The 27,299-nt window shown below is 37.9% G+C and overlaps 1 protein-coding gene across 3 annotated transcripts in view; it reads left to right on the forward strand.

Annotated features, from left to right (window-relative positions):
* The window catches only part of PLCB4 (phospholipase C beta 4), a 393,600-nt gene that overhangs the window by 288,643 nt on the left and 77,658 nt on the right, over positions 1-27,299 (forward strand). For all 3 annotated transcript variants that reach the window (XM_011370137.1, XM_011370146.1, XM_011370152.1), the window contains 10 exons: positions 4,063-4,144; positions 5,121-5,221; positions 5,888-5,945; positions 12,725-12,833; positions 16,939-17,149; positions 18,126-18,219; positions 20,479-20,558; positions 21,128-21,212; positions 23,846-23,936; positions 25,548-25,643. In XM_011370137.1, the coding sequence (XP_011368439.1) occupies positions 4,063-4,144; positions 5,121-5,221; positions 5,888-5,945; positions 12,725-12,833; positions 16,939-17,149; positions 18,126-18,219; positions 20,479-20,558; positions 21,128-21,212; positions 23,846-23,936; positions 25,548-25,643 (1,007 nt within the window). The remainder of the gene's footprint in view (positions 1-4,062; positions 4,145-5,120; positions 5,222-5,887; positions 5,946-12,724; positions 12,834-16,938; positions 17,150-18,125; positions 18,220-20,478; positions 20,559-21,127; positions 21,213-23,845; positions 23,937-25,547; positions 25,644-27,299) is intronic.

Consider the following 27,299-nt stretch of genomic DNA (forward strand, 5'->3'; position numbering starts at 1 on the left):
TCTGCTTTTTATTTAATAACTGACTAGCAAGTCAATTTTATGCCTGCTTTACAGTTTAAAAATAGCCTTGTTAGGGTCCTTGACTGATGGTTGTTGTCAAAGACTACACTGATCCTTATTTTATTGAAAACCCTTTGCTCTCTTGAGCAATAGTAAGACAATTATTTTAATATCCCCAGCATCCTATGGCTTTAGCCAAAAATATAGTGCATTTTTATTTAAATTTAGTATTGAAGTAATAAGTCCAAACTTAGAGAACACAGATAGCAGTGTAAACAGAAATGTAAGTTGGATCTGTTTTTACATACCGTATTCTCCTGCTTTTTCTTCCAAGATTCAGGAAATTGACAAAGTAGAAAACACATAAATTATAATCAGAGCACTTGTAACTAGCGGTTCTGGTTTCATGTGTATGTATTGTCCTTAATCAAACTGCTGTTATAGGATGTTGGAAGCCTCTTCTGATTCTAACGATCTTTATCTAGCATGTTCACATACAAAATTATTCTCCCTTTTTTTTTGTAGCAATAGCCTAGATATTTTGTCATCTTCCGTAGCTCTCTTGGACATGAACTCATTGGCGCCTGCCAGTATTAACAGGTGTTTGACACAAGACATCTGTGATTCGGGGGCAGTTTGTTAGAGTTGATGGAGAATTGATACTGTGCCAGAAAAAAAGGCAGCTAAATCTGGTGGATGAGCTGCCAAGGGCTAGGTGGAAATTGTTCTGAATGTTTTAATGGATATGAAGAGTAAACACTTTTAAAATATCATTTCATCACTATCATTCCGGAGTTTTTAATAAACGGAAACTATTAGTATACTGTGCATAACACTCAAGGGGATCTGGCTTCATAGTCACTGCATCGCTTGGGAGTGGCTCCTGCTCTTTGACATTAGCTAAAATTTAATATCCAGGAAGTGTCAGGAATGATGAATGAAGAAAGTCTTTCCCTTTATCTCTCTCTTCTCTTTTCTTTCTATGCATGTAATTTTATGCACTCTGCTTTCTCTCTCAGACTTACAAACTCACATGCAATTTATCTTCCCTCTTAGTCCAGAGCTTTGGATGTCACTCTTTTCTTTTGCCATCTCCAATTCCTTATAACCTGGAGTTGGAACCAATAGCTAGAAAGTTGGGAAATGGTAGCCAGACAATAGAGGCTATTGCTTGAAGAAGTCTGGAGGGGTCAGTTCTGTTAAAGAAGGCTGAGACCTCAGGGATGGTCATGACAGCCCACTCCTGTGTTATCCACCCATGTCATGAAGGCTCAGCTGCCTGCAAGGAGGGTCTGGTTCTGCTGAGGCTTCACTTCATGAGTCCTCTCTGACTGTTTCAGACAGTGGTGTTAAAACCATTGGATAGGTTGTGAACCCTTTGAGGGTAAGCAAATAATAAGACTCCCTTAGTTTCTAGGATTTTTGCTGGCTTAATCACCTGTAAGGTACCCTGAAACATGGAATGTAACCCAGGACTCTAATAGGACTGGGTACCACTTACGGGTATTTGCTTTTATGGCGTTTCCTTTGAGAAGGTGGTTTATTTTGATTCAATAAATACTCATTGTGTATCTCATAGCTATAAAGTACTAAGCTATACTCTGCAGGCATGAGGCTGTATATAGAGTTGACTAAATCATAGTCCTTTATAAACAGTCTATGTTTCCATGAAATGCCCCGTGATGGTGTCTAAAATGCCCCTAGCCTGTGATAAGTGTGTTTCTCTCAGGACCCTAGTGACATGACATTCTGCTGGGCCTCTGATGCAACTGGAAACTCAAAGAATTTACCTTCTCTCTACATACTCTTCACCCTTGACCGAATCCATTTTAAGGCTCAAGAATGATTCCAAAAGCTGCCTGAAGCAAAGGCGACAAAGATACCACCCCAGGGGAATGGTCTGTTCGACTTCTTTGCTCTCATTTTCCGTCCTGGGTTTGGTCTCCTTTATAGAATGAGGTGGGCAAATCTGTGGCAAGGTTGCCCAGCCCAAGTCCTCTCATGAAAAGACAGGCGTGAGAATAAACCCTCTGGCCGTTAGGCCACTTCTTGCCTTTATTGTCTTTTGTGCAGTCATATCATTAGGCTCAGACTTCGCCTCCCCACCCCACAGTATATTTCTACATGGATTTCCCTCTGTGCTGGCACTAGACACCCTATTTCCTCTCTCAAGTTCTCTATTTCCTCACAAATGCTTGGACCTCCGTATTTCCATGAGATGTTCTACTTCCTATTTTTTGTCACTTCACCAAATTCTAGCCAGAAATTCTATGCTTATACATTCTTCCCTTCCACCCTGTACCCAACACCCAGGTTCTGTTTTACCAGAAATGCTCAGACCCTATACCTGCTACCTTCATGACCACGTCAGTAAGTTTTCATCTCCTTTGCCATGCTTGTTCAAACCTAAGAGAAGCTCAAGTTAGTTGAGATACCCCTGATTTGCTATGCAAAGTGTTTCCTCCTGAGTACAGGAAGCAGACATTCCAAATCCTGCTGGGGGCCTATAGCTCCTCTATTAAAACACACTTTAAAAAAGTACTCATTGAATAGCTACTTTCCCCCTGTATTATAAAGGTCAGGTAAATTGCTTTCTCAACCCACTTTAATGTATAAAAATTCCATGAACTCCAGAGAAGTGAGAAATTGTGGAAATAGCATCCTCTACACTAGAAACCATTTTTACTAATGTCAAACATGTATACTCTAACATGTCTGTAGATTTGTTAAAGAGAATTCCTAGGCTGCCATATATTTGAATACAACTGTCTCAAGCATTCTTAAAAATGTATCTCTTGAAGTATTCTTGGACCGAGTATGAAACAATAAAACTTTGAATGAATACATAAGGATTTATTTACTTAAAGTCAGTTGTTTCCAGTCTATTTTGGGAAGTTGTACTCTGCAGGTGAAGTGGTTCTTTCTCCTACTCGTGAAGGTTAACTGGCGGTCAGTGCTTACATTTGGAGCTTGCCTTCCACTTAACGTGAATGGTGAAGTGCATGACGAGGCTGGGCTGGGGGAGGCGCTGTTACAGATCCTCTTTTGCTCACAGGGAAGGCTTTCTAAAGCCAAGCTTTAGAAAAAAGTAAGCTTTATCTTCAAGTGGAAGCTGGACTTCTGATTTAGAGTTTAAGTTGTTGTGGTGACAAATTACCAATCGGAGTGAACGAAGGCTCCTTTCGGTGCCTAAGGGATGGCTCATAGCCAAGTGTGGATTCCAGGGCACCCAGTCCTCTTTCCTCAACGGCGTTCATTCTGAGGGTCACCAATATACTGATCATAGGGAGTCTCTTTTTCTTACTTTTATCATTAGAAGATATGCTTATTGAGGCAGTATCCATTTACTAGCCTTAATGTACACCATACTAATTAAAAGGTAGCACCATTATTCAAAAATACCATGTCTTAGGGGAGTGCCAAAATTCTGTTGAAACACTGGATAATTGTTCCCCTGCCTCCCCTCATCCCCACACCTATCACTTTCATAATAAACAACCCAGTCTTTGAGGCAACTGATATTTCAGAGTAGCTCCAGGGTGCTTAGCTCAAAAAACAAACACATAAGCGAAATATGTCTGGTGATGCATGTCAGCTGTAGTAAGTGTGAAACCAGGGTAAGAGTGTTCACAGGCAGGGGCTAAGTTCTAAGGGGTCCCCCTTCTTTTTTCCAAGCCTATATATCGTCCACATGAGATCTTTTTCCAGAGCTATTGTTCCATCTGCCACATTCCTTTTTCCCAAGAAAGTGATTTGGTAGGGTCAGAATTTATCATTGTTTTTGTCCTACAGTATGTATCCCCCAGTGCCTCTTGTATTCACAAGCACCCAAGGGGATGGCCTTCCTTAGAATCAAGTTGCCCCACTAGCACAACTAGCTGGCGACCACAGGGACATTGCAGGAGCTAGTTTGGGAAGTGAAAAACACCTAGAAATGAGAAGTAATTTTATCCTCCTTTTCTTTCTCCCCCTATCCCACCATCCTTAGTATTATGTGGATTTTTTCATCAGAGAAAACAGAATTAACAATAAGTTTAATTTTTCCTTTCTTTTCTGCTCTAGTATTACTAGAACCTTTGCATCGGGGAAAACAGAAAAGGTGATCTTTCAAGCACTCAAGGAGTTAGGTCTTCCCAGTGGAAAGGTATTCATTGATTTACTAATGTGTTTCTAAAACTATTTTGTTTATTTATGTTCATATATGTAAAAAGCCAGATCGTTAATATTAAATAGATCTAATTATTTTCAGAATTAGATTGTCACATGTAGTCACTTTTCTCTTCATTTTCTTTCTTTCCTCCCTTCCTTCCTTCCTTCCTTTTGTTTTCTGGACATTTTAACCTCAATGTTTTCAAATTCATATAGTGAACTTCAAAATGTTTTTGTCAACTTTATTAAGAAAAGGAAGTGACTCTTACACAGTTTATGGAAAGCTTATTTTAGAGAGGCCTATCAACATTGCCTCAACCAAGCACAATGTCAGCATGAATAATTGACTAATAAATTCAGTTCTTCAAGATGGCTTGCAGTATTTTATGAAGCACCTCCTCCTACACAAACCATTTGTGCTTATGGCCCTTCAGATTTAAAATAACTGAAATTAATTTATTGACTGCAAGAAAGATTTAAGTCTGTCGCCGCTTTAACAAATCCTATTTCAAATATAAATTTTCATATGAAAAGTAAAGTCTTATAGGGTTGTCCTGAGCCCATTCGTGTGTTCTTGTGAAAATTCACAAAATAAGCATAAGTAAACTTTGGGCTTGATTTATTCAGCATTCTTTAAGCAGGCACTTGCTTTTCTTTCTCAAGTAGAGAAGAAGGAAGTGTTTCTTAATATATGTTCTATGGGACGTTTCCTAGAGCGAGCCCATCTGTAGCTGAAGTTTGAACACACAAACCAAGGCTGTGCGGTAACTAGAAACACTCATTTACACATGCCTTGTACGGGTGGTCTGGCCGAGGCTGGAGGCTGGCCTTCTGGCTTCTGTCAGCAAGAATCAGAGACGGAGGCCCTTGGATCCCAAATGGTCATCTCTTTGCTTCACGATCCTATGGATTCTTTCCCTCTAAGGAGAAAATATGTTCCGTGATTTATGACACACTTTTATTCTTTACAGAATGATGAAATTGAGCCTGCAGCATTTACTTATGAAAAGTTCTATGAACTGACACAAAAAATTTGTCCTCGGACAGATATAGAGGATCTTTTTAAAAAAATGTAAGTTTTATTTATGGGAAAGTGTCCTATCAATGTTATCCTTGTCCTTTTAGAGTTTTAAAACTTTTGGTCATAATATTTTATTATAGTATGTTTATAGTACCTAGGAATATCTCTAGTCAGGGTCACATTTTCACCCCTAGTTTATCTGTGTAAAAGTTCGCTCTGATTTTTTGAGAAGCTTTTACATAAGTTAGTGGCAGCACCTGGAACTTTTTTTTTCCCCCTTGCATTGGCTTTACTAACTACCTACAATTTTAACCTGCTCCTTTAGGTATTAACCCATTATGTGAACTAACTAGATTCGATTTGGAATGTTATTATGTTGTTGAAAAGTTCATTCATTCCAGTTATCTCAAATGGATGACTTACATGTTGTTTTTTAAATAATGTCTTTTGATAATGCTAAAGAGGAACTGCAGACATTTTCTGTAAGCTAGTGGGAGTGCTTTCTTTCCTTTGTTGTTGTGGGTTTTTTGTTTTTTTGTTTTTTGTCCCCCGCCCCCCCCCACCCCTTTACAAACAGTCTCTGGCCATTTTCAGAATGCACCACTACTTCAGGGTTAGAAAATAAGTTTAGAATTATCAACAAATGTCAACATGTAAATCGTACCTACTGTAGCATCATATACAAAAACTTACTTTTTCTAATAAATTTCTTTTCAGCAATGGAGACAAAACTGATTATTTAACGGTAGACCAATTAGTGAGCTTTCTAAATGAAGTAAGCTTTTTCATACATTAACTCCATAAAGTCTGCGTGCTGTGGCTTGCCTCCTCCAGTGTCCTCATTGCATGCCTGCAACATACGCCCTCATTGGCTTCGCTTCTGACCTGCTGATCTTTCCATTATGGCTTTACCAGGTGCAAAAATCAGCTGCTACCCTTGTATGTTCATGCACTTCCTACACGTTGGCTTCGCACACTGCTTTTTTGTTGGTTTCTTGCTGTGATGTGTAGCTCTGGTTCTGTGTGTGCGTGTTAATTTTATAATATATTCATTTAATTATATGTGTCTATATTTTCGCAAGATGATATTTAAGGTACTTATTTTTTTTTCTATTGATCTCATTAAACAGAAAGAATGGATTGAATTTACCACACTATAGTTGGATTCTCCATTGCTAACTTTTTCTCATACCTTTGCATGGACTGGAAAGCTTTATTTTTGTCTTTTAATGGATTGCATGTAAGAAAAATATGCAGGTTCAAATAGAACATTATTACAACAAGCACAGCACTCGTGTTCCAGGGTGAAAATATAGTACATATTAGGCCAATTGGATTGCAGGTTAAATTTTTACTTTTTATTTTTATAAAATCCTCAGAACTAATTTTAGAACATGATTCACTTACCAACCAAAACTGGTTGAAAATTTTTCTTAAGCACAGTAGAAAAATATTTTAGAACAAGGAAAGGTTGCAACTTTTATTCCAACTAAAATGAGCTTTTTTCTTTACACGCACAAAATAAAAGGTGTTTTCTCTCCAGTGAAACCCACTGAAGTTCTTGCTAAACCCAAAAAGGAAAATTCACTTTTTTTCCAACACATTAATAATAATAAGAGTTTAAGTGAGGAATAGACAACATATTTTTGTTTCAAAACACTTCAAATTAACCATTATGCCATATAAAGAGAAAATGTTAGAAAAGACAGTACCATGCAGACATGAGCCGTTGCCTCAAGACAGACAGCAGGCTGACTGTGATTTGCCATTTTGTAGAGACAGATCACATTTTTGCCAAAGGGCTTGTCTTTTCTTTCCCTGCTAGGACTCAGTTACTTCGAATTGCTAGGGTTGCACTGTAGAAGCTGTGGTGACCAGAGCCGAAAAGCACTGATGCAGGAAAGGGAAGGTACTCCACATATCAGCGCAGATGCCTCCACTTTTAAATAAGCCTTTCAGTACGATACAATATTTATTTTACTTGAAAACATTTTAAGTTCTTCCGCTCCACTAGTTTTTGGTCATGCAAATACCACGTTCATAATCTTTACCCAGATATTATCCACATTCTTATGCCACCATTGCTCAGAAGTTAAATTGACTTCTGTTTTTCTTTAACCCCTTCTCCCTCCTCTTCTTTAAAAGAAATTATTGTGTTTTTTTCTTCAGCTTCTTCATGCACTTTAGATCATTGAATCATCTTAAATTTTGGTGAGATGGGTAGGAATCTTGCTTTCTACCAAAGAGGGAAGACACTTTAGTGGAGAGGAGAAAAATCGACATCATCAATTTGCCACTTCCTTAAAAAAAAGACCTCTTATGTGCTCTGGGGTGAAGCTGACACCTGGCCATCTATTAAACATTACAGAGACGTTAATATGCATTTCACTGTACAAATAAACAGTTCTGGAGTCTGAGGATAGGTACTGTGTTCATGAGCTCTTATTTCATGCCTTTTATGAATTGTATTTGTAGGCTTACCCAGTAACCACTCTTGTCATTCTAATAAATCTAAGACATAATATTTAATTTTTAAAAGATACGATCATCCACACTTTCTTGCTCCGCCATCCAAATTCTTTCTTAAAATATTTCATATTTGGTAAGCTTTTATCAGTCACTATTACAGTGGCCAGTAGCACTCATATGTTGTATGTGCTTCCTCCTGTTTGGCTTCTCATTAATGGTAGGGAAGCACTTTTGATGTGGGGGCGAGACTGATGGAATCAGTGTGATTTTCATATTGCTTTCTTTAGGTCATAGAGACTATAAGACAGTCCAGGAAAGTGTACAGCCTTTATTTTTAATCAAAGTGTCAACCCTGAATCTCTTCCTTTTCTATCCTAGTGAACTCAACCATAAGATCTAGACAGAAATCTGAATGTCTCCCTGAAGAAGCTTTGTTGAATTTAAGGAATGTTTTGCCAGCTCCTTGCACTCTCTCTTCTGAGCCCTATCAATCTCCAAAGTCAAAGGCACCCTTTAGGCAGAGCACCTTCAAAACTCATAATGACAGGAGACAGAGTTCACTCAAGAAGGGAGCAGCATTGGAATGTAAGGGTCTATGAATCCAAAAGCTCAGACCTAAACATTTTCAAAATGCCTTGGCCACATAGACTCAACAAGTCAGATTTTAACATTGTATTAGAAGCTCTGGGTCATGCAACAAGACAAGGAAAAATAAGTCCCGTGAATGTGAAAGGACAAAGCCCTACTCATTATTGGCAGACGATGATTGTATACCCTGCAAATTAAAAAATATCAACTGAAAAATTCTTCGAGTAAGTAAGAGAGTTTAGCAAGGTGACCAGAGAAATGATCAAGAGAGCAAAATCAGTAGATAAGTTTACACCAGAATTAACCAATTAGAATAGGTAACAGGAAAAAAATACCATTTATATTATAAAAGCTATGTAGCCTCCCACCACCTTCCAACTTGTAAATCCCTTTACTCTTTATATAAAATTTTCTGTTCAATATATTAATGTATAACTCCAGGAAACCGGAAGGAGAAATGGAAGGGCAGTCGGCAATTTACTGCCTTAGTCACCTTGTAGGGGTTTGTATCACCTCCTCCCTATCCATGCCATCAGCACTTACTAGCTTTTCACAATAGCTTTAGACCTGTTCCTCATCTGCTTCTCAGTATATCCTTGCTCATCGCTCCCCAAAGTGTGGGACCAGCAGCATAGGCATCCTCTGGGAGCTTATTAGAAATGCAGGATCTTAAGTCCCACCCAGACTTGCTGATTTGGAATCTACATTTAACGATCCCCAGGTGATTCATCTGCATAGTACATTTTGTGAAGTGAAGTACTGTCCCAGTGAGTTGCCTGGGTTCCTCCTTGGAATGCTTGGTGCAAATGGAAAGGATGTGAGAGCAGCATAATGAATTTAGTCTTGGAAACTCACTACTCAATCTAAAATTTTACCACAACTGTGTGTCTAGTTCTCATCCAGTAGTCTGGGGAAAACTTTCTTTGTATTATGAAAATAGCAAACTGGAGTCTAGGAGAGCTGGTGGAGGCACTCTATGAGCTGCCCCATGCTTAGATGCGGCTCTCCACTCAGTTCTCTGTCTGTGGCAGGACTAATTAAAATCTCTGGGCATCAGTTAGTTTCACCTTTCTTTTCCTGTTCTCAATGAGAAGCTAAATTGATTCTAGTTTTACCTTTGTCCTCTATTTGACTTCTTACAAAGGTGATAACATCTGAGGTTCTGCAAAATTGAGAGATGCATGGAGAACAGGAGAGAAAGATCGAAATAAGAAAAGGAAAAGATCTTAGATATCCATAGTAATAAGGAATTAGCTTTATTTTCTTGTTGCTGGTAATCTTCCCCCTGCAGTACACATAAGGTATCATCACATTATGATTTTTTAAATTTATTTATTTATTACTTATTTTCCAGTCGAAAGAATATAAGGCCCCAAGATCTCTTTCCGTTTACAGTATCTTTATTCTTTAATGCATAGGCAAAGAGAGAGAAGGAGGTATTTAGTCTCACAAGTAAGCCTACCCTTGCCAATTATATCTTTATTTTCTTTATATCTCTTTTAAATATTATTTATGTCAACATCTATGTTTCTCAAATGCCGCTTGGATTGAAACCAGTTGGTGCCTTTTCTCAGTCAGAGCAAGGACGTAGTGATGGAGCCATGTCCATTAACTCCTCATTCACTTGGGCATGTTCTGTGACCTATTTTTGGAAGCTGTTTAGAATCTCATTTTACAAAGCTCTAGACATCATGGGGTGCATATCCTGGGTGAATTTCTTCCCAACTGAAAACCCGTAGTCCCTCAGAGATGTAAGGCTTTTGCCCCACTGTGCTATGTCCATGTAGAACACTTCTGCAATTTTATTACTCAGAGATTGCCCGGAAACAATCTTTCTCCTCTTTTGCTTTTTCATTTAAAAATCATAGTTTTGTGACTAATGCAAATCTTACCATTTGCTTCCTTGCCTTTGGATTATCCAGACTGCACAGTACTTCCTTTTGTTTTGAAATGTGAAAATTTTAGGGAAAGCAAAAGGTTATGTTATCTGGTGCAACAGATGCAAAAACAAATGCAATCTCCTATTGTCTGTTTTTAATGCTTATTTGCTATGAATGTAGAATAGGGGATTGTGATACATCCACTTTAGGACTTGGTTTTCTTAGCTATTGCTTCTGAGAGGCAGGATGTTCTAGTGGATATCATGCCTTGGGACTAAACTTTGATATGTGTTAATTGGGAGGACATCTTAAACATTTAGCATTCGTCTACCCTTGCAGGACTTAGGTGCTTTTTTTAATGTTATGCAAATGTGTTAAAAGGCCTACCTTTCAAGTGTTAGAGTAGTGCTTCTTAAATCGGAACATGCCAGAATCTCCTGGAAGGTTTGTTAAAACACAGATTCATGGGTTCCACCCCAGAGAATCAGATTCGATAGGACTGGGATGGGGCCCGAGAATCTGCATTTCTAACAAGCTCCCAGGAGAGGGTGATGCTGTCTCTGGCATCCGCAGATCTCACTGCTGGCAACACCGGGCTAGAATACACACATATTTGTATATTAAAAGCACATAAGAATGTTGAGATTCCCTCTCCTCCTTTCCCTGACTTTATCTCTTCTCTCCCCTTTAGCTGAGTCTTATCTTCTTCTCATTTTTTAATTCATATGGATTTGCCCCGTCATCTCCATGAGTCCAGAATACTTACCAATGAGTATATCTTTAAATGAAAAGACTTAATTTTAATAAGGGAGAGAAATAGAGTGGCCAACCATGAACACACTGCATTGAGGTCTTAAAAGGACCTTCTATCCCACATGCATCTTCTTCCGTGATATTATTTAGAGACAGACGGGAGAAGGAATGTACCTAGAGTTTTGTGTTCATTTGTTTGTTTGTTTTTAAAACAATGCATTCTCACCAGACAGATGGTGCTTGTCATTTCCTCGAATAGCGAGTCCTAGAGTTGCATGATGGCATCCATTTTCCAAGCAGGGCGTAGCATGCCTTCACTTGTCGGCATTCCATGGCCTCCTTCACAGTTTCTCTGCATACTCCATAACTTTTGTTCTTTGTGGTCTCAAGGCCTGTTATTATTATAACAGCTTCTGCTCTAGCACATGCATGGATGTGAGCTGTTGTGAACCGTAATTTTAGATGACAACAGAAGCATGCTTCATTGGGATAAATTGACAAAAAGATATTGATTCCTTTTGAGTTAACACTCAACTCGGTGGGGAGGTGGGAGGACCAGAACAGGCCAGGCCACAAGTGCTTTAAGAAATTACATCAAATGTTCTGTTGGCCAAAGGCATTCATTCTATGTAAACCACTTTTGAAATCATCATTTCAAAATAAATGGGGAAGGGAAATCCATATGAACTTTTAACAACTGTTTCTTAAATACATTTTCAATAGTGTTTTTCCAAAGTCTGTGCATATATTTGGGTAAAGAGTTTGTTGCCAAGGTCCTACTTATTGACCAGGTTTTGCTCACATCTGCTTATCTGCCATTATTTCATTGAAGTTTGCTCTATTTGATGGAAGACCAGGGTCACAGTGTTCGGTCCTCTAAGCCACAGTGAACACTAAGGAAATTTAATGGACCCACTGCCCGAAGATATATACAGACAGATGGAGACACACACACACACACACACACACACACACACACACACACACACACGCGTACATACACGAATGTAGTTGAGTTGTTGGTAATTTGAACTTACTTCATCATTGATGTGAAGTTAGGGTGACAGAACTGCAAGAACAGCCCCCGGTACCTCGTGTAGTGCCGCGAGCATTTGGTGCTGATTGGAAAAGCATGACATTGCCACCCCCCTAAGCACCATAATCATTCATGCACTCTCTGCCCAGAGAATTTCCTCAGGGCAAACTGAGTTCGATTTCCTAGAGAAAAAGGCAGATTTCCGTACTGTTTATAGCTTGTAAATATCCTTATGCTGATTAACTTTCCTCGTTATTACCATTGGTTCATTTTGATCAATATTTACTCCAAAAAGTGAAGTTTATAGAATGCCCAAGAAATCTTTTATTGATGTAGAATATCTAAATAATGGAAATGAAATGATGTTTGCCTGTCTTAGGGGATTTCATTGTTATTATTGTTTTTGTTTTGGCACTTAAATTAATATATTATCTATTTGAACTCTGTGGGGGGGTTTTCATTTTTGCTTTTGTTTTCCCTTTTTTTTTTTAAAGATTTTTGACCTCACTCTTTATAGACATGCCAGATGTCTTACCTGTGGTATGGGAACTAGAAGACAATAGTTGACATGCACACCGTTACGTATCCTTCAATTTCTGAAGGGAAAAAAAAAGTATATTCTGTATTCTCCCTTTCTAGCTCAGTGAGAGGAACCAGCCAAGTACTTCCATATTTGGAGTTTTTTGTAGTTTTATTTTAGGGAGAAAGACAGGAAGACAGCGAAATCCTATCTGTGTACTATAAACATGATATTATAGATATATCTTGTTGAGTAATGCCATAAAGGCAAGAAATGTCAACCTAAATGGAGTTATTTTCCCATCATAGCATCAACGAGATCCTCGACTGAATGAAATTTTATTCCCATTTTATGATGCTAAAAGGGCAATGCAGATCATTGAGATGTATGAGCCTGATGAAGACTTAAAGAAAAAAGGTAATTAAAGTGAAAAAAAGAGAATTTTTCTTTATTAAAAAAAAAGCAAGAATGTATGCAACTTTTAAAGCCTTCTGGTTTTAGTTAAAAGTATCTTTAAATGCCTTGGAACTGACTTTTTTTTTCTCCTTGCTCTAAGTTGGTATAAATTTTACTTTACACTAAATTTGTGTGTGCTGCTTGAAATAAAATATTAAATGTATTGTATTATTAAACACATAATGCTATTTCCCCTTTGAACTTTCTTATCATAGATCTTTAGTATTGCATAATACTAAAAATGTAAAAATGCCGAATATAATCTTTGTCAAAGTTTGCAATCTTTGAAAAGAATTTAATTTCCTATAAAAATTTACACTTTCTTTTTCTTCCTTTAGTTTTGCCAAACCCAGTAAATTTAATACATTATTTGATGAGCCTTCTCACCCTTCCTTTGACCTCTGGTATGGAAGATAAATGCAATTGATATGAAATTAAATACTCGGGAATGAATTTAGCAAATTGTTGGGGTTTTCGAACCTTTGCCCCTTTCAATGAAACTTTGGAAGCAATGTGTCATTTCTTCCAATATTTGACAAAGGAAAGGCATGGAGAGAAAATTTAAAATCTGTCCAATAGCAGTGGGAAACACCTGCAAATGATGGGAAGGAAGATGCCGATATAACTGGACTGAGGGTGCCAGGAACCACCCGAGCTCAGTCCTCTGGCCTTGTGTTTCAGTGGAGAGAGAAAGAAGATCTAGGTTCAAGTTTGGTCTGTCCTATATCCCCATGAATCTCATGGCTGCAGTTTCTTCATCTTTAGAATAGGAGTTCTTTTTATTCTGTATCTCAGTGAATGTGCTGGAAAGGTTTACACGTTCTTTGGACCCACATAGAACCTGTTTATACACATGCCTGACCCACCATACCGCGTCATCCCTGATATTGTTTCCAAGTCCAGTAGAGTTTTCCATTGGTTGTAGTCCTACATTTGTACCTTCTGATAGGACCTCAAATACCTATTTTTAACACACTGCTTCATTACTTACCTCTATATAAGTATTCTGAGTATCATCATTTATAATTCCACATTGCATGGGATTAAAGTGAAGGGAGGAGTGGCTCAATAGAAAATCTAGCACTTCGCACTATTTGATTTGATTCTTGTTGCTACCCTGTCACCACGTGACCGTGAGCAAGAAACTATATTCCTGGGCCTCAGTTTCCCTGCTTATAAGATGGTGAGGGTTCATGCAGTCATTCAACTAGTATTTCTCTCTCTACCTTCGTTCCTTAAAGTTTGTAGAGGGCTGACTGGGTGCCAAGCACTGCTGGATACTAGAGTTCAAAACTGAGTAAGGCAGTTGTGATCTGTTGAAGAAGAAAGACATGACTTGGCAGTTCCTTGGCCGTGTCATAGATGTGATGATAGAGTTATATCGATTATTTCTAAACTCCTTCCAGATCCTAAATGACTGTGAAATGATCACCGACACCTCTAAAAAGCACAGCTTCACCATTTCACTGATGATGGGAATTTTAAAATCTGTCATTATCAAGTATGAGTGAAAATGTGGTACAAATGACCCACCTTTAAACTTCTGGTGGGGGCATAAATTGGTCTAAACAACCACCTTAGTGACTATTTTGGCAATAGTACAGTGGAAAATGTACCTCTCCTCCAGCCCATCCTTTCCACTTCCAGGTGTGTACCTTACAGAATTTCTCATGTAATTTCCAACTATGGATGTCTGAGTGGCCAAGCTCAGTCCTCAGATCTCTGCTCCATTTACACTCACTCCTTAGGTGAGCTTATCCAGACCGGTGGCTTTAAGTTTCTTCTATACACACGACTTTCTCACTAACTCTTCACTCCTAACCTCTAACTTAAACTATGGACCTGTAGTAGAACTCTGCATTTGGTTGTTGAAATGGCATTTCACATGTATACGTACATCATATTTTGCTTCTCCTTGCCCACAGACCTGTTCCTTTCCTAGACTAGAAATCGGTACCATTATTTACCCAGCTTTTCAAGCCAAAACTTTTGGCATTATCCTTTGCTCTTTCACATCATCTCTAATCCATCAGGAACACCGGCAAGATTTATCCTCAAAATAAATCCTGAATAAATCATTTCTCATTATCTTCACCTTTACCAGACTACCTGAGCCTATGTCATTTCTCCCTGGACAATGCCAATTGACTTCTAGCTAGTCTCCTTTCTACTCAATGCCCTGCAATTTATGCTCCACACAGTTGCCAGAGTAAACCTTTCAAAACCAGATCTAATCATATTATTGCACTTTTCAAAACCCTCCAAAGGTTTCCCAGAACACTTAGAATAAAATCCAAAATACTTAGGAAGACTAATGTCCAACTAATATAGCCTTGGCCTGCCTCTCCAAACTCATTTCCAGCTACTTTCTCTTCCATCACACACTTCTACATCAAGGTCATTGCACTTGCTGATCCTTCTGCCTGAGATGGGGTTCCCCCAGGTGTGCATGCGGCTTGCTCCCCAAGCATGAATGTGACCTCCTCAGAACAGCTTTTTTTGGCCACATGTCTAACACAGCATGTTGGTCATTCTTGTCACTTTCATTCCCTGCTTTCTATTTCCTTCTATCACTTTTATGACATTATATTAAACTTATATTTATTTGTTAATTTCTTTGTTCTCTTGCTCGTAATATGAGTTTCATGACAATGAGACTTGTCTGTTTTTTCTATCACTGCATCTGTCCCAGTGCTTCAAAAAGTACTTGCTCTTAGAATGAATGTATATGCCCAAGGAGATAGAGACACAAATTTTTATTGCAGTACTTTTAATTATAATTAGAAATGATCTAAATATCTATCAACATAATAATGGATAATAAATTGTGGTATATTTAGATATAGACTACTATATATTCTACACACTACATACTACTGCTGTACATACTATTATACATTATTCAGTGAAAAATAAATGAGCAAGAGGTACTTATATTAACTGAGTAAGTCCTAAGAAAATATAGAGTAAAAATAGCAAATTGTGAATGCAAATAGTGGAATCTCTTCTATATAAAGTTTAAAATATTCAAACTACCTATTTTGGGATAAATGCATATGTAGTAATGTTACAAAACCATTTGAAGAATGTTAAATACAAAAACTAGGATAGTGGTTGTCTACAATGGAGTAGAAAGATGGAATTGAATGGAATTGAGGGTGGGGTACACAGGGTGCTGCAAAAGCATCTGTAATTATGTATTCCTTTAAAAATGTAGAACAAATAAGGTAAAATATTGAGATCTGACAAAGCTGTGGTGTAAGTCCATGGTTTATTTATTATGCTATCATCTGTATTTTTCCATAAGCTTGAAATCGGTTCATAATTTACAAATGATTAAAAAACCAAAAAGCTGAAGCTGTCAGTGATTGATAGGATAAGAGAAGATGCAGAAATATTGATCGCCTCTCCTGCAGTTAATCATGGGCCCCATTCCTGTGTCAGAAAAGTGTGACTGAAATGAACAGTGGCTCTTGGGGCCACGTTTCAATGACCATTGCAGACTCTTCTCACCAGTCCCACATCCTTGCCTTTTAGATAAAATAGGAAAATTGAATAGCTTAAATCCAGAGAGGTCACTGATCCCTTCTCCAATCCCAGAACAATAATGCCTTACAGTTGTATGTATTCCAGTTTTTTAAGAGCACCTCTTGTCTATATTCTCATTTGTCATTCGTGACAGTCTAGGGAAGCAGGTGTTGCCAGTGTTTCTGCCCATTTGACAGAAGAGGAAGCGGAGACCCTGGAGCATAAGGAATGAGTGGCAGAGGTAGAACTAACCCAGATCCCCTTGACTCCTGGTCACTGCAGCTCCTGGTGCTGTCCTTCTGTACTTAGTGAATTGTGTGTTCTGCCACCATCGACCTCTTTGTAGAACGCATTAAGTTACTTATAACGTACAACTATGTTGTTTTGTTCAAGTTCTGAAAAATTAAGGTTCTTAGAAAAGAGACTATGACGAAGTTTTTACTTCTCTTGTTTAAGCTGATTCAGCTTTCATGAATAAAATACAAGATGAGTGTCTTCAGAGCCACAACTCTACTAAGATATTCTTTTTTTCCCCTAGGCGTCATATCAAGTGACGGATTTTGCAGATATCTGATGTCAGATGAAAATGCCCCCGTCTTTCTAGATCGTTTAGAACTTTACCAAGAAATGGACCATCCTCTGGCTCACTACTTCATCAGCTCTTCCCACAACACCTATCTCACTGGCCGACAATTTGGTGGGAGGTCTTCGGTGGAAATGTACAGACAGGTTCTCCTGGCCGGGTGCAGGTCAGAAACATAAGATGACTGTTATTTTTTTGTATATGATGCCCTTTAACTTTTCTCATCAAAAAAGGAAGTAATATTCAAAATGAAAAGGACATCAGTCCTCCTCCTAAATGTAGTACGATGGCCATTTAACCCTGAGAAAGGAAGGACGATATCTGTTCCAGAAAGGTCTAGAGCCCTCCTGTGGTCAAAAGATATTTTATACTGTAAATTTGAAGTATTCTCCAAAACTTGCAAAAAAAATACATATTTTAAGAAGTCATGCTAGGTTTCCTATTAGTCATAGGCACTTGCAAACTTAGTTTTACTTAATGTTAAAAGTTCTAAGTTTTCATTCTCTGAAAATAAAGATTATTGAAAATTGTTCTCCTTTTAAAGAAATTGGCAAACATTTGAAGTTTAAAATATGAAAAAAATGCTGAAAGTGAAAATAAGACATGTAGTTACATTATGATTTTTTCTTGATTATCAATCTCCAATACTTTATTTTTTAACCTGCTTTTTTCTTTTTTTTTGAGTATGGAAATACTTTAAAAGGAAGTATTTCACTACTTCTGTCTCCGAATACTTGAGTACAAATCACTGAGACAATGAGAACATAGTAACATCATCCCACCTAACAAAATTTTAAAAATATTTTTTTTATTTTAACATCATCTAAAACCTAGCCCATATTCAGATTTCTCCAATTGTCCCCAAATTGTCCTTCATTGTAGCTTTGTTAAAATTAGAATTTCATCCAGAATCACGCTGACAGTTATATCTCCGAAATCTCTTAATTTCTGACAATCTCTTTTTGATGACACCAAACTGATAAAGAGAATAATGCGAGTTTAGCCTGCATACTCCGTGAAATAATCATGTTAATTTATTCCATTTTCTACTTCTATCGGAAAACAACTTATTTTGGTGGCTTAATTTGTACACACACTATTTGATGTAAGGGTCCCATATTATAATTTCTCTATGTTCCTAGATGTGTCGAACTTGACTGTTGGGATGGAAAAGGTGAAGACCAAGAACCGATAATAACTCATGGAAAAGCAATGTGTACAGATATCCTTTTTAAAGTAAGTTTTAAAATTACATAGCCATAGCCCTTTTCAAACTCTTGTGGAAATAGATGACGTGAAGAATACACACTATTCATTTTCTCAAGCATTTTACCTTCATATTCCTGTCTTCCAGTTTTGAGGAGAAAGTCAAGGAAAAAATGTTTTCTGCACTTAATATCTCCTTCATGCTACTTTTCCTGCTTTCAAATGCTGACAGTGCTATATAATGAGTTTTCTCTGGCAGAGTCTCCCTGGCTCTACTTTTAAAAAATCTTTCATTTTCTTATCTATTTTTTTCTGCTTGCTTATTTTGCATAATTCCTGAAGGACTTCAAAGTGGCATGAAAAGATAAATAGAATACAGAAAATAAAATAGATGATAAAAAGTGCCTAAAAAGGTAAGAAAATAAGATAGCGAGATTAGCTTTTATAAATGCTTGTCAAGTTCTGTAAAATGTCAAGGCATTACTATAAATTGGGCTTCAAACTTTGTAGAATTGAGGACAAGGAGAGAAACATGATGATTCACAGAATTCATAAATGCGGACAGAGCAATTGGTCTAGAGAAGCACCGTTGTTCTTAGTACTGACACCAGAGAGAAGTGTTTTTCCTCTGGGATCCTCATAGAGGGGAATCTACAGTTCCACAAATAAGCATCTCAGTGATGGCCTTTTGGTGATCTCTATGCACAATTTGAATGTTCCTTTCTTAGAACGTTCCTCAATATGCTCCATTGATATCCTACCAAAAGATGGATCAAAAATGAAAATCTGTGGTTGGCCAACATGTCAGGTACATGATCTCTGTCAGTTTGGTGTAACTTGGAATAGTTATTGCAACATCTGGAGCAGTGGTGCTCAACCTTGTCTGTGTGGAAAGTCACCAGAGGTGTTTTTAAACGTAGATACCTTTGTTCTATACCCATAATACTCTGTGTGTATCATTTCTCTTAGCCAAGTTGTTGTGAGTTTTGAGCAGCAATGAATTCAGGATTATGTTCCCTGAGAAGTACTAAGAGCATATTCAAGTGGGAAATCATGGATTTGCACAGCCAGACAGACTGACAGGGAGGGTTGATGTCCTTTTTAGAGAGTTAATGAGCCTAATAAGGAAGCTTAGCTGAAAATAAAGCTCTTCCCCTCAGCTTGGAGGTGAGCAAAGGAGAACCCATGGGCAGAGAATTATTCCTCAAGGAATAATTGGTCAGCTCAAGTAGACAATCTAGGTCATGGGCATTCTTACCTGGGAAGTATCTTTAAGCAGGAATAACTAAAGGACCACCTTGGCCTTAAGATTGTTCAATAAAATACTCCCAGATTATCTAACCTAGGACATTATCATTTCAAATGGGCTTCCCTACGTAACTATTATATTTTCCTGATTAAATGAATGATGGGACTTTCCCTGTGATTAACTATAAACTGGTAAGAAGTTGAGGATTTTTTACTAAATATAATGCCCTGGTTATAGAAGCATTGGTCTGAAGCCATTTCTAAAGCTCAGCAGAGAGCTGAGCCAACTGTCTCTTAAGAGACATCATGGTGGGGAGGACATGTTCAGCTCATTCAAAAGCTCTCAGTGACTTGGTCATTCAAGTGACCAAGCCCTCAGTTCAGAGAGGGTCATCCAGAGCACTCCCCTGTTTTACCACTTCCCTGTTTTACTGCTTCCCTGTTTTGCTTGACCAAGGAGAACCCCCTCCGTGGTGTCCCCCACCCTCACCAGGCTAAATAGGAAACAAGGGATATTGTAAATGTCACATCAGTTCACAGGAGTCTTTATCAGATTCATGAAATGTAGGCTGAGACTGATTCCCAGATGCAGAGAAAAGTCGATGAAGCTTCCAGCAGTCCTTAGGTTGTTCCCAACACGTTTCTCCTCAAGCAGGAGGAGTTGAAGAATGGCCTGCTGTGAAAATTGCTGTGCCAAAAGCCCCCTGCTCAACAAAAAAGGTGAACTCTGAACCTGCCTGGCAAATTATTGAGCAAGGAGTTAACCTGCCATGTAGGGGAACTGCCTTGTCAGTTAATAGGTCCATAGGTTTAGAGAAGTAAAAGATAGCTTTGAAAAAAAATTATCATTAACCATTAACTGCACCTGGGTCTATCCACAGGGGATTCAACTTGTAGAGGTATCAAGGTAAATGGGTTCTCCAGGTCTGAATGCCAGAACTGACTTTCTGAAAAGCTCAAATTAATAGTCTCTGATTGGTTTCAGGTGCCTTAAGTATATTTTTTCTTTTCTCTCTAATTAACACTCTTTTATCTTTAAAGGATGTTATTCAGGCCATCAAGGAAACAGCATTTGTCACATCTGAATATCCAGTAATTCTCTCCTTTGAAAATCACTGCAGGTATAATGATGCATTCTACTCCAAGTCTCTAAGGGTTATTTCCTAATTCCTATCCCCCACTCCTGTTCTTTATCTTTTTAAATAATGAAATGGCGTGTTTTGTCTTAGGTAACACATAATCTTATGCAAAATAAAAAAATATAAATAAGGAAGAAACGAAGAAAGGGAGGGAGAAAGGAAGAACCCTTATCCACTACTGCCCCCTACCTCCAAAAAAAAAAATAAATCCCCTAGTCATCTTAGTTTTAGAGGTGCCTCCTCTAACCAACAGGACACCTTGCTCAAAGCTCCATTGAGTTGGAAGATTTGGCAGTATATTTGAAATCAGACTTTATGAACTTGAAAGACATTTTTTATTCTGTTTACCAGATCTTAATTTGGGGGCAGAATCTACTTATTTTTTAAAAGACACTGGTTCAAGTTTATAACAGTATATCTTACATTAACATCAAGAGAACAATCGTGCACTTTGTAGAGTGAGAATTTTTAATTGCGTAGGAATGAGTGTTTCTTATTCTTAGACGGTTAATGGATGTTTGAATTTACAAATGCCAGTTCTTTCTCTCCAGCAAATATCAACAGTACAAGATGTCCAAATATTGCGAAGATCTATTTGGGGATCTCCTGTTGAAACAAGCACTTGAATCACATCCAGTATGTATTTTTAGCTAACCATATTTCTAACATGAATGGATGTTTTTGAAATTCATTTCTAAGGGGTCAAGTAGTCCTGGAGGACTAATGCTAAAGATCTTCGTATTTATTTAAATTTGTTGGTACGGAAAGCTTTCATCATGCTTCAGAGGAATGTGTAGAGAGAGACAAAAAATAAACATCTGGTTCAACTTAATTTAGAAGATATTGAGGTCTTTATGGTTTCTGAGATCTTTCTCTTGAAATTTCATAAAGTGCCCCCTGGCCAGGATTTTAGACTCAGCAGTCATTCTCAACTTCAGTTACATGTTAGAACCACCTGGGGGAACTGTTAAAAATACCTTTGCCAGGTTCCCACTTAGAGATTCTGATTTAATTGATCCAAAATCAAGCCTGAGCATGGTGTTTTTTAAAAGCTTTCCAGGTTAATCTGATGTGCATCCATGGTTTAGCATCCATGGGAGCCTATCGCTATGGGAAGTTCACAGATTGAAGTCACAGGAGCCCGAAGTTCAAGTTCCCAACTCCATAATAAATATTTGGGCAATGTTATATGTACATTTTTTGAGCTTCGTTTTTACACCTGCTAATTCCTTCATCAAGCAAAGAATTCTTAACTGTTGGCCCATAAATAGGCTTCTTCAGAACTCATTTTCATTGCATACAATCTTTTTTGTATACAAAGATTCCAGAGAGTTTATCACATTTTAACAAAGATCCATAACCCCAAGTGATTAAGATCCACTGTCACAGATGTTATGATTAGCAAGAGAGCTAATGGAATTAAAGTAATAGAACACTGCACAGTAGTAAAATATTTTGCCGTACTGTTGATAAGCAGCTGATGGACCCAGACATGGTAGAATGAAGTGGCAGTAGAACATTACAATGACTGAGATGAAAGAAGGTGTTTTGTATTACCTGTGAGTATGTCACGTAGTTGAAAATGAGTTTTTTTTCAGAAGTGATCTATGGGAGTTGAAAAAATATAAGAGACAAAGATATGTGCACCCTTTGCACCCATCCCTGATTCTCTTCAGTTTACTGAAGCTGTAGCTGCGGGCACCCTGTCCATGTCCATGTAGCACTTCCTGTTTCTGCGTAGTGGCCTGGCTTTCAGCTGGCTGCCAACACCTGTAATTTTTCCCCTGGGGAGAGCTCTGGTCGCTGGAGCCTGCTCTGCCCACACGAGAATGACAGGCCAGAGTGCCAGAGAATAAACACCCCCAGCCCATGCTTCCTCATCCTCGGGAAGGATACATACGTACAAGGAGCACATGTTCTCCGCCGCCTCCCAGGATTCTCCAGCAGAAACGCTTTCCACTTGCCCACGGTGATAGTCTGCCTGATAACACACCCTTGATTGGCTGCCTGTCTTCTTTTTATTACTTTCCTACTCTTCTTGGAGTTTCCTGGGGCAGCCTCCCAAATAAACTACTTGTGCATTTATCTTTATCTCAGAGACTGATTCAAAGGAACCCCAAACTAAAAAACCTCCCTGATTTTTTATTTCGATTTTTTTTTTTTAACCTAGGCCCTCTATTTATTTGATTGGGCTAAGGTGCTTGCTTTTGCGAAATGACCACTCTATTTTTTGTGAAGCGACATGCACATACGTGAAAGATATTGTGGGGAGTATAGGTAATATAAATGAGAGTAAGAGCTGCTTCTTGAACTAAAGGGCTTTCAGTCTTAGGGGGAGTGGTGGTGGGAGTGGACACGGGACATAATGTAAAAACAGAACTAAAAGAGAAGTTGGCCTATGATGTGTCCAATATTTATTGGAGATATCCGGGCTCAAGAGAAATAGCTGGGAAATGGACCAGTTACAGCGGGCTTCCTGAAAGAAGGAAAATTTTGGCAAAGGGTTTTGTTTAAGGCAACACAGACATTGGAATGAACAGTGCCTTGCATGTAATAAGTATAAAACTTAGCTCTGAAAATGAATGGATGCCTGGTAGGGTGGATGAGTAAGTGAGTGGATTGGTGAGAGAGGGTGTATAGATGGATGGATGAGGGAATGGGGAATGGATGACTAGATATGGCACAGTTCTATAGATCAGAGGTAATAAAAGCGAGGACATGAATCTAAACAAATGAAACCATAGTAGAGGTCGGATTTCGGTAATTAGGGTCACTCCCTTCTTAATTCCCTTATTGAACCCACAAAACCACAGTCCCAAGTGTTGAGGTTAGATCAGCCTATTGTACAGCCCAACACTTGGGAAAATCGGGAGAGATTCCTGACTTGAGGTCGGGAAAGCCAATTCTGACCCCAGCCGTCACAATGATCTTTTGTACTTTATCAGATACTTAAAAGAGGCAAAGCCTGAGGTTGAACAGGACCCCCTCCCCTGACATCACCCCAGATCAGACTCAGCTCCCCTGGGGAAGGTGGATCAGCTATGCATACATTGGGGACTGTGTGGATGTGAAGTTTGCCGCGGTAGTCTAAGGCAAAGTTGGATGCGGTGGGCTAATTTGGTTTGGGGAATGAAAACATAAAACTGTGCTGACTGCCATCTAGTGGATGTGGCTGGTATAAGTCATAGACTTCCTGCTCATTCTGGGCTGGGACTGAGAATGGAGAAGCACAACCTGTCATTAATTCAGCCTTTTCTGTTTCTCTCTAGCTTGAACCAGGCAGGCCCTTGCCATCCCCCAATGACCTCAAAAGAAAAATACTCATAAAAAATAAACGGCTGAAACCTGAAGTTGAACAAAGTAAGTTAAATATACACATCTGCGATGGAAGCATACGTACACTGTGTGTTTGGACAATTCTGCTACCTAGAACGAAATATATTTTAGAACCACTGATTTTGCGGGGAAAGGGTGTAGTGACGATGTTACATATACTTTCCAGAGGAAAGTTTCTACATTTCCATCAGTTAATTTCTGCAGTAGGAAAAGCGCATTCATATAAAAGAATCTGAAGGGATCCCAAGGAAAAATAAGACATGGAGGAGGCATTTTAAAATTTATTAAGATATAAGGAACTAGCATTTTATCATTTTATACACTCTAAACTCCTCTTTAAAAGTTTCCCTTTGCAGTTTGCCTGTGTGATATGTACATATCTCGTGATTCTAGATAAATGTGAGAGTGTGGATGTGTGTATATGTGTGCATAGAGAGAGAGGTTGAGAGATAAATTATTTTATGTAGACATTTCCCCCTATATTTACCTATATTTTCTATGAAAATACTTTCTTACAGCAAATGTCTTACTTCAATAAATTAGTAGTATCATATATTGGTATGATTGCATTGTGTTTTTTCCTTAAACAGTCTAAATTTAAAATGTTAATTATATTAATTATAGATTTTATTACAAAAGCAACTATGCCATAGGGCAATGAAAACAACAAAAAGTATAAGAAATAAAAGAGCACTAAATTATATATTTTACACATAGATACATGTACTATAGACACTTGCATTACCCGTTACATGTTTAGACATATACATACATTTTTAACAAAACTACAGTCACGTTAAATGTACTAATTTTTTATTATTTTTAAATCAATCAAGTATATACAGTAGGATATAAATCTACATCCTAGCTCTAATTCTAATGCATGAATTATACACTATACAGAATTTCTTATGTGGAGTACAGTATAATTTGACCAGTCCCAAGGTAATGGATTTCTATTACTATGAAAACAACAGTGATAAACATGCCTGAATGTTAATTTTGTACATTTGTGCAGACTTCTCCTTGGAATACGTTAGAATAATTAGAGTTGATTGGCATATACATATTTTACATTGTGGTGGATCTTGTTATGCTGTCTTTCAGAAAAGTTGTACCAATTTTCACTCACCAGAATGAGACAGCCTGTTTCCCAGCACTATTCTTAATGCTGGCTGTTGGTCATCATTTACATATTGCCCTATAATAGAATAAAAATGATACTTTAATTTTTTATTTGTGTGTCTTTGATAATTAGTTTCTATATATATATCATTATTTATGATTTGCCTCTTTGTTCCATTATTAAAATTATTTCATTTGTCTTTATCTTACCGACTTATAAGTGTTTTTTATGTGTTAGGATAATGACGCAAGTTTATCCATATCAGATATTTTTTCCTTAAGTTTTGTCCATCTCCGATATACATATTTCTTTTCTGTCACTTCACCTTAATTGTTCTCCAAATTATGGGCCTTTGTTATCAAGACACTGTAGGAACATAGCCAGTAGGAGCCTAGACAATACATTTGATCTCCCTTTTCATTTCCTTCTCAGTGTCAATCTTAAAGGCCAGGTTTTATAAGTGATCTAACATCTGTCCCCTTCTCTTTCTTGTTTATTTTGAATGACAGAACAGCTTGAAGCTTTGAAAAGCATGATGGAAGCTGGAGAATCTGCTGCCCCAGTTAACATCTTAGAGGATGATAATGAAGAAGAAGTAGAAAATGGTGAGTCGCTTATTTTTTCTAATTTGCATGTCACGAAAATACTTTTAAAATAAGAATAACGAGAATTTGTCTCAGTGGACCCTTTTAAATAATGTGACGTTTTAATTCTTAATAGGTGTGTATTCACATGCCAAACTTAATCTTTTGGTATTTTTTGGTATGTTCCCAAATGGTATTATTTCCATTTTACCTGGATGCTAGATTTTAGTGGCTTAGTCATCTCCATTCCCGTTGTTCAGCTGTTCAGCAGAAATTCACAGCTAGGGACTCCTTAAAGCACTTACTGTGGAAGGCAGGAGTTGGAATAAAAAGAATATTTTCCAATCCCTTTGCAAACAAAAACATGAACTTTAGTGTTGTTAATAATAAGAGTAGTAAGGCAAGTTAAAAGGAAAGGAACGTGAGTAGACACCCTCAAGTAAATGGTTGGTTTGTATGCACACACAAAATGAACTGGAAACCCAAAGGCAGTATTAAAATTTCAAGTTCAAATTCATTTAAATAACCAGCTCACTAGAACTATCTATATAGGTAGATAATTTTAACAAAGGCAGCCTTCCTTAAAATATTTGAATATTTGCTATTAGCTTCTATTTTATATCACACATCTAGCCACAACCATGTTTGGTTTTAAATGGGTCTTTTGAGAGGTTTGGAAGGTTTTTTAGAAAGTTATTTGTTCATTATGTATCATGAGAATTCATTCAAAAAATGATTTGGACTTGCGTTGTGTTTCTATTGGTTAGACAGTGTCTTTGGGCTAAATAATTTAGAAATATTTGTAGAAACCCTCTTCATTTATTATATAAACATCTGAAATACAAGAGTAGATTTTAGGAAATTTTGATATTATAGGTAAAAACCTTCATGCTGTGAGAATTAACTAATGATATTCACAACCCCTTAATAAAGACTTCTAACTAGGGAACAGACTTCATAATAATGGTTTATGTTGCATGTGCAAACCATGTGTTCAACTCTACTCCCAGAGAAAAACCATAATGACTTACTTTCATAGGTTGTAGATGGCAGGATGGTCTAGGATGCCAAAGATATCTGATATTGTTCAATCGATGCCTGTTATGGTTATCTATTACTATGTAACAAATCACCCCAAAATTTAAAGGCTTAAAACAACGCTATTATTTTCTCTCACAGTTCAGTCGATCATCTTGGCTCAGGCTGCTGATTCTCCCTTAGGTTTCTCATGCAGTTGCTGACAGATGACATCTGGGGCTGGAGTCATCTCAAGGTTCAGTTAGGCCAGTCATCTAAGATGGGTCACTCACGTGGCTGACAGTTATCTGCTAGGAGATCAGCTGGGCCTACTGACCAGAGCACCCCTATGTGGCCTCTCCATGTAGTTTGGGCTTCTCACAGCATGGTGGCCAAGATGGAGCATCTCAAGAGCCAGTGTCCCAAGAAGCAAAAGCTGCTAAGCTGTTAAAGAGCTATGCCTGGAAGTGGGACATTATCACTTCCTTTCTATGTTATTCATCAAACCAGACTTAGGTCCCACCCAAATTTGAGGAAGTGGGTGAGATGGGAGATTGCATTGCAGAAGAGCAAATGGGAGGGCAGATCCTTTTGCAGCTGTCTTTGGAAAATACAGTCTGCCACAATGCCAATTATATTATTTCACTTTTTTTTTTTTTT

This window comes from Pteropus vampyrus, unplaced genomic scaffold (assembly GCF_000151845.1).
Source record: "Pteropus vampyrus isolate Shadow unplaced genomic scaffold, Pvam_2.0 Scaffold7, whole genome shotgun sequence".
In the NCBI taxonomy this organism is placed as follows: Eukaryota; Metazoa; Chordata; class Mammalia; order Chiroptera; family Pteropodidae; genus Pteropus; species Pteropus vampyrus.